Below are 10247 nucleotides of genomic sequence, written 5' to 3' on the forward strand. Positions count from 1 at the left end.
CCTCCTGTTGAAGGTCCTCAACAAGCTGAGATCCTTTCAGGGAACGGCAGCTCTAGTGGCTCCCAAGTGGCCGAAGAGCAATTGGTTCCCTCTAGTATTGGAACTGAAGCTGAGGCTGGTCCCTCTGCCGGACCCAATACTGACTCAACAAGTACAGAAGTCGACTGTCTTCGCTTCATCACAGAAAACCCAAAACCTTCATCTCATGATTTTCTCTCCTTAGCAGTTAAAAAAGGTTTGGGAACTCGAGAGACAGTATAGACTTTTTAGAAGAATATAAGTCTTACCAGAAGATAATATGAGGCATCTTGGAAAAAGTGGGTTGCTTTCGTCAAGGCAAGAAGACCAAAAGAGATCACAACAGATTTTTGTTTATCCTTCTTTATTCACCTTCATGGACAAGGTTTAGCAGCTAACAGGATAACAACGTGTAAGTCAGCCTTGACTAGACTTCTGCTTTACGTCTTCCAAGTAGACTTATCCAATGAAATCTTTAACAAGATTCCTAAGGCGTGTGCTAGACTTAGGCCTGCAGCACCTCCGAAGCCCATTTCATGGTCCTTGGATAAGGTCCTACACTTTGCCTCTACAGTGAACAATGAGGATTGCTCTCTGAAAGACTTACCCCAGAAAGTTATATTCTTGTGAAATCGTGGCCCTTTCTAGAGATGAGGGCCATATTCAGTTCACAGAAGCAGGAGAACTGAATCTCTTTCGTGACCCAACGTTTCTCGCCAAGAACGAGCTACCTACCAAAAGGTGGGGTCCCTGGAGAATCTGCCCTCTGAAGGAAGATGTCTCGCTGTGTCCAGTAGAGTGTCTAAAGGTCTATCTTCGTAGAACTTCAGGGGAGGACAGCTCTTTAAAGGAGAAACCTCGAGTTCAAACTTATCCCTAAAACAACTAAGGGCGAAGATCACCTATTTCATTCGCAGAGCGGATCCTGACAGTACACCCGCAGGTCATGATCCCAGGAAAATTGCTTCGTCATTGAACTTTTTCCCATACATGGACTTTGAGCGCCTTCGCTCGTACACTGGATGGAGGTCATCCAGAGTATTCTTTAAACACTATGCGAAGCAAGTGCAAGAGTTGAAACGTTATGTGGTGGCGGCAGGTAGTGTGCTAAAACCTGTTGCTTAGCGCTGCAAGGAACAGTGAATTGTTTGGGACTGCTAAAATCGGGTGAAGGTGTTGACACTTAACAGTGCAACACATAAATATAAGTGTCACCAAGGTGGCACTATGGACTGTTCCAGTTATTAAAGGTGAAGAAACATAGAGATAACACTTGTGCCGTGTGTTTTTACACAGTGTGAAGAAACAGTAATTCTTAGGAATGCATATTAGAAAATTTATTAAATTATCAGTTTTGTAGCACTAATTATTTTTCTCTTTCTGGTGATATAATCATTTTTGGTCTTGACTGTATTATATATGTTTCTTATTGCATTCATTTGCATTATATTAATGCTATGTTATGTATGTTGAATTGCTGGTTATTCATTACCAATAAATACTTGATTGGTATTTGCGTCTTATTTCGCCTCAAATTTGAATTAATAAAGATATGCGAGCGTATTATTTAACCCTTAATAATCTGCATATGGACAAGTGAACAAAATAGATAACTTTGTTCTAATGTGAGTGCAACCTTTCTCTGCCTACGCATACATTGTTCCTACACGAGGACAAGCTTTGCCTGGTTTTGCATACAGCAAATCCTGTATGCTCTGGGTGCTATGTTGGCTCATATAAACTTTTGTTCGTATTAAAGTACAAACTTTGACTGGCTTTGCATACAGTGGGACCTGTATGCTCTTGATGTTATGTTTGTTCATATGGTATATGCAAACCTCGAGACTCTTTCCTAAGTCTAGTATGACTCTTCCGTGCAGGGGGCAGGAAGCACTAACATAGTTCATGATTAGAAGTAATGGCATATAACGGTAACGCCATATGTCTATGGTCTGGATGACCAAGGAAATATTGTCCTGAGGTTAAGGCACATTTGGAAAATCCACAGATACAGTACTTTCTAAATAATGCTCTGGTAACCTTCCATCAGGACGACATAGCCTGAGCCCAAAAAACGGATTTTGAGCAAAGCGAAAAATCTATTTTTGGGTGAGATAGCCATGTCGTCCTGATGGACCCGCCCTCCTTTTTATAGCAAAGGCCTTGGCAGGATCCCTCCCGAAACTACTATATCTGTAGCACCTTGCTCAACGCTACAAGGAATAAAACATGGCGGCGACGATGGCGCCATCTCAAGGTAGTAACGGAGGAAGGGTACCTTGATAACGGCTCCCCTTCTATTTTTGCCACTTTCCCCCTTGAAGCGAAAACGCTATTCGGGGTGAAGATTGCTGTGTGTCGTATCAAGATATACGTCCCCTGATATTATGCGATATCCTTGAGAGAACTTTTAAGGATATTCGTGCCAGGAGTTAGAATTCTGGAGACCTAAAGGTAAATTCTCTGGGAATATTACTGTAGTCAAATATACCCTAGGAAGCTACAGTGGAACCTCTACACACGAACGTATCTACATCCGAAGTAAAATTCGAGCAAATTTTTTACTCTACACCCGAATTTTATTTCGACACACGAAGTAGCAATTTTCGTCGTACCGGTTGTATCCGAATTTTTCGACACGCGAAGTACAATTCGAACACGTTCCTACTCTACACCCGAATTTTTTTTTCGACACCCGAAGTAAACAATACTCGTATGCGTAGTCGGTGCTCATAGCGCCTGATGTGTTTTTTATTTCCGCCAATAGAAGGCAGCACTTCAACCTCGGAGGGACCCTCAATTAGCGTGGCTTGGGTCAGTCCTCTGTTCTCGTTGGCTTTATGTGGTTGTGCCCTGTGCGTTCTGCTATTAATTGTGTTTTAATCGTGATTTTTTACATTCATCCTTTTACGGTATTTTACGAAAATCATGGGTCCTAAAAGGCTTAGTTTCGCAAGTGGTAGTGGTAGTGGTGAGAAAAGGAATAAGGGAATGCTTTCTTTAGAAGTAAAGCAAGGAATTATTGAAAAGCATGAGCATGGCGTCCGTATGAGTGAACTTGCAATAAGTTCCGCGCAAATAAAAGAGGTGTTAGGAAAATATCAAGACGTGGTCGACTTCATCGACAAATACCATCCAAAGAAATTGCAGGTTTGTCGTGTAGCTGCGCAGTTTGATGATGTTTCCCTAACTTATTTTCGAAACATTCTGAAAAGCTGTACCAAGCAACTTTCTATCGATAGCTTCTTTAAAAAAACTACGAAGCGAACTCGTGATGAAGAGGAAGGAAGTGGTTCAAAGAAAACAGCAAAGAGTGAAGAGAAAAAAATTCAATCAATTTTAAGTGTAGAGAGTGAAAGTGATTAAAATTAATCATCAAAAAGAAAAAAAGAAAATGTAAAAAAAAATATAAATTATAAAAAAAAAAAAAGCTAAGTTATGTTAAAGTTCACTTAGTGTAAGTTAGAATAAGTTACGGTAGTGTACGTTTATCGTAGTTAACCTCTCTACCTCCTTGCCGCCCGTCCGTCTCCTCTCTGCGTAGCAAGACTAACAACACCTGCGCTGGAGTTTCTAAGGTAAAGTGACGCTAAAAACCCGTTTCTTATTTATCATTTTTTGCTAATTCTTCTTATTTACATGTCTATTCTTCTTATTTACATGTCTATTATCTAATTTAGTGTTCATTATTCTCATGGGAAAATTGTGTAGTAGTTTATTAAGAAGTTATCATAGGTTTTTGGGCTCAACCACGGATTAATCCTATTTCAATGTATTCTTATGGGAAAATTCGTTTCGACAACCGAACATTTTCTACATCCGAAGTTGGTTCTGGAACGGATTAAATTCGTATGTAGAGGTTCCACTGTACTTATAGGAACCTTCTATCAGGACGACATGGCTATCTCACCCAAAAATAGATTTTTCCCTTCGCTCAAAATCCATTTTATCTAGTTCACGTCACATTTCTGGCGGAAGGCACACAGGCAAACCGAATGATTTCCTATTGATGTGTTACCCAGTAATCATATTATTCTCATCATCGAAACATCAAGTAATGATAACTAGTGTTGAAGCGGTCTGTATCGGTTGTCATGGGAATAGTACTACTTACCGTAAATTTCACCCTTTCGCTACGAGGCCGTTGATTTGCTACTGGAGCTCTATATAAGATTTGTCATCATCAAGTATACTTGCTCATTTATCCTATAATAAGCTACATTTCCATGTTTATTTGTTTTACTTCTTATTACTGAATGATTTTTCAAAAGTTTGCTTTATTCTAAATCGTATTTCACTCTAAACAATTGAAATATTTTTCCATTCATTGTTAAGTGATTATAGAATAATCTTTAAAACTAAAAATGTTTTATGTAATTATCTCTACATAATGGTAAAGCACTACGATTTTATGTGTAAAAAACTTTATATTCATTGAAGTGACTATCTTATTCTGTTATAATTCCACGATAAATATCCGTCAAAAGACAAAACTACTCCTTAGTAATAATGAACTTTACATTGTACAGAAATGTAATGAAAATATCCATTTATTTCCTTGTCACAAGAAGTGTTCTATAATTTATGATAAGATCTGTGTAAAAAAAATTTTATATATTTATTGAAGTGACAATATTATTCCATAATAATTCCACGATAAATAGCCGTCGAAAGATATAAAATTACTCAACAGTAATAATGGAATTTATACAGAAATATAATGAAAGTATCCATTTGTTTTCTTTGACAAAAAGTATTCTATAATGTATAATTTATAAGGAATAAATACGATAAACAAATACAAATCAACAAAAGATATATGAGAGAGAGAGAGAGAGAGAGAGAGACAATATAAATTTATTTCCTTAGACATAAGGTTTGTTAGTTTCTTTGTCATTCCACCTTGCATGTGACTGTGACTGTAACTATGAACTGGATCATTCCTGTTTTGAGCTTGGAAATAGACTGCGTATGTAAAAACATGATTACAGTATACTGCGTAGAATGGTATTAAATGGAAATAATCACAATAGGCTAACTTTTACTTTCGAGAACAATGAACAATACTAATATGGAATATATAAAACATGAAGATTATATTATTTTGTTGAAATGATAGTTGAGAAAAGGAATAAAATAAGAAAAAAAAAGGTAAATCTCGTCTTCTGTCTACAATTTACATTATTGGTAAGTTTTTGTCTCATGGGTGGGAAGGTTAGTGGCAAATCAAGTAAGTAACCCTTACTTCCTCGCATAGTGAATATATTTCTTGCTTTGTAGGGCTCACTGGGAATCAATCTGTTATTCACACAGCTAAATAGAATGCTCAGTTTCAAATCCATAGGTAGTGGTAAAGGAAGACCTACTGATAGAATCACTGGGGTGCTTATGCCCATCCCCTGTACAGTCTGATTTGCTGGTTAATAAACTCAGTATTGATCATGCAAGTTCTTCTATGAACCTGGTGTCTTTCAGATGTCTGGAACCCAAGTGGTATCTGATCTGTTAGCTTCTTTAGTGCAGTCGTGAACTCACTAGTCAATCTTTACTGAGAAACACCTCTCAGTTCAGCTGTAGAAGGCTAATGCTTATGGCATTAGTGTATTCTTGTGAAGAGCTTTGAGCATTCTTGCCCACCCCAGGACCTCAGGCCCTTGGAGTTGAACATGGTCTGTGTTCTCAATTCTCTGACATGGGCCTTGTATAAGCCTTTGAGGTCTCTAAACAGAGTTCAAATTCTCAACACTTTTTGCTAGCTTTGGTGAAAAGAGTTGGTAAGTTTCATGAACTCTCTTGTATTAACCTTGAAGGCTTCAACAGACGACCCGGGTTTTAGACCTTCTTTATCCCCTCACTTCATGAAGTGTCTGGTAGCAATTTTGTGTCCTGTAAGGTCTCTGTGGTTCTCTCTGAAAAAGACTTGGCGTCTCAGGCTTGTAAGTCAGCGACTCCTCCTTAGCACTTGAAGGTGTTACGAGCGCAGTCTCTTTCTGACTTCTGTGCTTCGACCATTGAGAGGGTCAAGGTACCAGCACAAACTAAAACTCTTGAAGTCGTGTATTGATATCACATTAGACTGCAAAGAATATTGCAGTTGGACGGGATGAAGAAGTTTTGAAGTGCCATACAACCTTCAGAGCCTTCTATTCAAGGACGTATACCCACAAGTACTTCACCAGTTTTGGTCTTGCCCCTATGGTGGCTGTTCAAGTAGCTTTATAGTCAGGTCAGCTCCTTTTCAGGACAAAAGCATCTTATCTATGGTAACAACATGTTTGATGTAAGTCTAGAGGAAAGGTAAAATGACTGGCTCTTCTGCTTCTTACCTTCTCCTCACTTTGGGATGAAACATTTGTACTGTTACACACTATATCTAAAGTGATGCTGGTAAGCTACATTTCTGAGCACCATACTTATTTGACCGGATCTATTAGAAGTTCTCCCCCCATTCCTCCCTTAATGAGGGTGAGGATGATAGAATGAATACCAACCTATTGGCCATCCTCCTCCTGGTATTTCATTCCAGAATGTCTCCCTTTCTGGGGGAAAAGGACCGAGTACCAGATATATTACCCAAGTACTGACTGGCCCTATCAGCCTACTCTTCCCTGTGATGGGCTGATAGAAGTTTGCAGAAGTCTTCTCCCTCGCTCCTATCCGTGATTAAGGAGACTGAAATATTCCAGAGAAGAAAAAGAACCAACTACAATAGTCAAGTTCTTGGAGACTTCTTATCCACCAAAAAAGTGAGTCTTCCTATTTTAAAGGACAGAAGGTTTGTATAAGTGTAGGATCAAATAAACTTTGAAAGCAATTCTCATTTTTCCTAGCTATGCAAACCTGAGCCAAAGGTCAAAAGTTGAGTCTGATACGGGAGTGGGCAGGGCTACTCCCCCCCCCCCCTTGTCATTAGCAAATTCAACATCCATTTTAGGTCCACTGATAACATTTCCTACACTATTTTAAGACTCATTCTATAAAAAATGAAGATTACTTTTAAAAAAATAATTGTCCAGTTATGTTTAGAATTTTTCATACCAGTAGAGTGACAAAGTAAGGATTGGTAAATATATATAAAGCCAATTCTTTTTTATTCCTTTACAGATTCTTATCAATTGGTACAGCTAAAGTAATGCAGTATGGTGTTTGTAGAGGGGTACTTCTTACAAAGTGCTCTGTATACATTGCTAATTGTCTCTTTGGCATGTAGCTGTGTTGCTCTACCTTTTGCTTATCATATGCTCCTGTATTCTGTCTGACTTGAATTCTGATACAGGTACTAGAGCAAATTCTTGAGGCCAGCTCTGTGAGGGTTAAGAAACGTATCGGCAGTCTTGTTAAACTGCTATATAATAAATTCTTTCTGCCATTTGTCGTACCTTTTTGGTGTGGTAGCCTAGCAGTATCAATCAAATTCAGCCGAGTCCCTCGTTAGGCAAAGAGGGACGATGATAAAAAAAATCGCCTTTTGTTTTGTTTTCATGTTGGCTATCTCCCAAAATTGGGGGAAGTGCCATGGTAGATATATTAATGAAATTTCCACTAATTGTAAATACTGTTTTGTAATTACTTGCAACTTCTCTAGAGTTAATAGTCATCATTATCCCTGCTTTTAGTTACTCCCATTATAATTTTCTATGCTAAAGTTTACAAGATATTGTGAGCACAAATGATGAGGAATGTTGAGGGATCATTGAAGTTTTAAGTTCTAAATCATTATTCGATTCTAAATGTAGTTATTCATGTATTTTTATACTAAAGTACTTCATTGCTTTGTCATTCTTATTTTTATTGAATTTAAATAAGCACATAAAAAAGTATATATATTAAGAGAATTGAAGAATACATAGACATTTATGCCAAGACATTAAATTTTATTCATATTAAACAAAAAGAGGATATAGGTAAATCTTAAGTAGAGACAGCAAGGAAAAAATTGATGTTTTTTTTTTTAAACGTAAGAGTTCCTATGTCCTGTACCTGATTTTTCTTCACTTACTTTCTGTGAGCTACTTTTACATTTTAGTTTTTTTTAATCCATGTCATCTATATTAATGTATCAGTTCATAGTAGCAAAATATACATAGAAAAAATTAACTTACGGATACACTTTGCAGCACTTTATTAAAAACAATCTCTTTTACAGTTTCTTCTGATTAATCAGTATCTTTGTTTTATATTGTAATTGCATTCAAATTTGACATTTTTTTTAAGCTAAATTTTATATTTTTCCTTTTCATTTCAGTTATGCGGTTAAGTGTTGAAGATCGCAGCAAGTTTTTCGACGCCCTTATATCCTTGCTTAGTTAGGATGGTTTGCTTACTATTAGATAATCTTTTCTTTTTTAAAGGGTCCCAAATTCTATATTATCTTCTTTCATTGATTAATTTATCCTGTTTTCTTCATTTTGGTTCATATCAGCATTGAATTTGTGAGACTAATATTAGGTTCGGGATTATTACTATTTTTTATTTCAATAGATTTTTATATGATAGTGTATTATAGTGTATTATATCCTTTAATGCTGGTAGCTCCAAAAAAAATTCAGCTATTCTCAAATCATCATTAATATATATATATATATATATATATATATATATATATATATATATATATATATATATATATATATATATATATATATATATATATATATATATATATTTATATATATTCCTTCTTTTTCAAATAAATAAATTAAATTTCCCCAATGTAACTTGTTTCTTTAATTTTACCTCATTTTACATATGTTGATTTGAATTTGATCCCCAAAGGTCAGGACTTCCTGTGCCTATGAATTTATGCAGTTCTTTTCTGGACTAACACTTGTAGGGTTGTGGTGGCCGATGTGGTAACTTCCCTGACTGGTGAACACCAGACTGGGGTTCAAGACCCGCTTAAACTCAATAAGTTCCTTTGGTCACTGCAACCTCACCAACCTTGTGAGCTAAGGATGGGAGGTTTGGTTGAGCCTATAGGTCTATCTGCTGAGTCATCAGCAGCCATTTCCTTACTCTCCTTGGTCCTAGCTTGGCTGGAGAGGGGGCTTGATAGGGCAATGTCGCTGTCCCTTGCCTCTGCCATTCATGAGTGACCTTTAAACCTTTAATGGCAAGAGCACTTGTGCTTGTGGAAGCTTAAGAGAAGACACAGAGAGTGGAGGCTTTGAAATCTACCGTAATTGTTTTGTTGCAATGAGGCTATGGATTTAAGACTAAAGATTGGCCTTTGCCAACTTAGATGTAATTTTCTTGACAAAATTTTAAGACTTGAAATGTAAGTTTGACTGAGTCATGAGTTATGTACACTCAAATAGGAGTAGCTAGATTGACAGATCCTAAAATAATAGTTCTAATCATGAAAAATGTTGAACTAATCATGATCATTTCAATGATCTTCCCTGGGATGGCAGGAACAGCCATAATGCAGAAAGATCATTCCCGTGCATCTGACACTGCCCTGTCAAATTTTTTTTTTTTCTATTATATTGACAAGAAGCTCTTGCTTGGTATATATCAACTACTGCACTAAATGTGAAATCTGGATAAGAACTTAAATATAGGTAATTTCTTTATTATATTATAAAGAATATTTTTGTGCCTGAACTAAACGTGTTTTAAGAGTGTTAATGAAATGAAATTTAAACTACTGGCCCCTCCTAGTTCAAAGCATGTCAGTGACAATGTTGTCTGGAAAAAAAGTTACATTATGTTGTCCATTGCAATTTGACATTTCTCTTGATCACTCCAAAGGTTAACCAGACCATTATGTCACGTTGTTAGACATAAATGGAATAAAAATTTAAGCAAGGAAAATTTTAGAGAAGTCGGGTGCAGATGAAAAGAGAAAGTGGTGGAGCTAAGGGCTGAAGACTATTATTAACTAAAATATCATATGTAACACAAGGCATATATTTTCTATATAAGTTAAGAAAGATATATAACCTGGTATGTCTGTAGCATGAATTAAGGAACTTGAATGAAAGCCACCAAACATAGACAAGGAAAATATGTGATTACACTGTAAAAAGCAGACGAGGCTTTCGACAGTAGAAACTCATATTTACTGAATGATAAATACAGGTATGTTATTACAAGGATTTGTTTGACAAAATTTAAAGTAACATTGTTGCGATAATGCATGGGTACCGATAGTTGTCAAAAGTACTCCTTACTGAAGGTCCTTTCCTCCATCTTTCTGTCACACTACTAATTACAACTGTGGGGTT

The 10247-nt window shown here is 36.6% G+C and overlaps 1 protein-coding gene across 1 annotated transcript in view; it reads left to right on the forward strand.

The window, feature by feature from the left end:
* Positions 1-8730, forward strand: part of Cdc45 (cell division cycle protein 45) — a 99988-nt gene extending 91258 nt beyond the window's left edge. Inside the window, exon 14 of the mRNA XM_068353973.1 lies at positions 8264-8730. Within this exon, the coding sequence (XP_068210074.1) occupies positions 8264-8328 (65 nt within the window). The 3' untranslated portion in view covers positions 8329-8730. The remainder of the gene's footprint in view (positions 1-8263) is intronic.
* The last annotated feature ends 1517 nt before the right edge of the window (positions 8731-10247 follow it).

This window comes from Palaemon carinicauda, chromosome 30, assembly GCF_036898095.1.
Source record: "Palaemon carinicauda isolate YSFRI2023 chromosome 30, ASM3689809v2, whole genome shotgun sequence".
Lineage (NCBI taxonomy): Eukaryota > Metazoa > Arthropoda > Malacostraca > Decapoda > Palaemonidae > Palaemon > Palaemon carinicauda.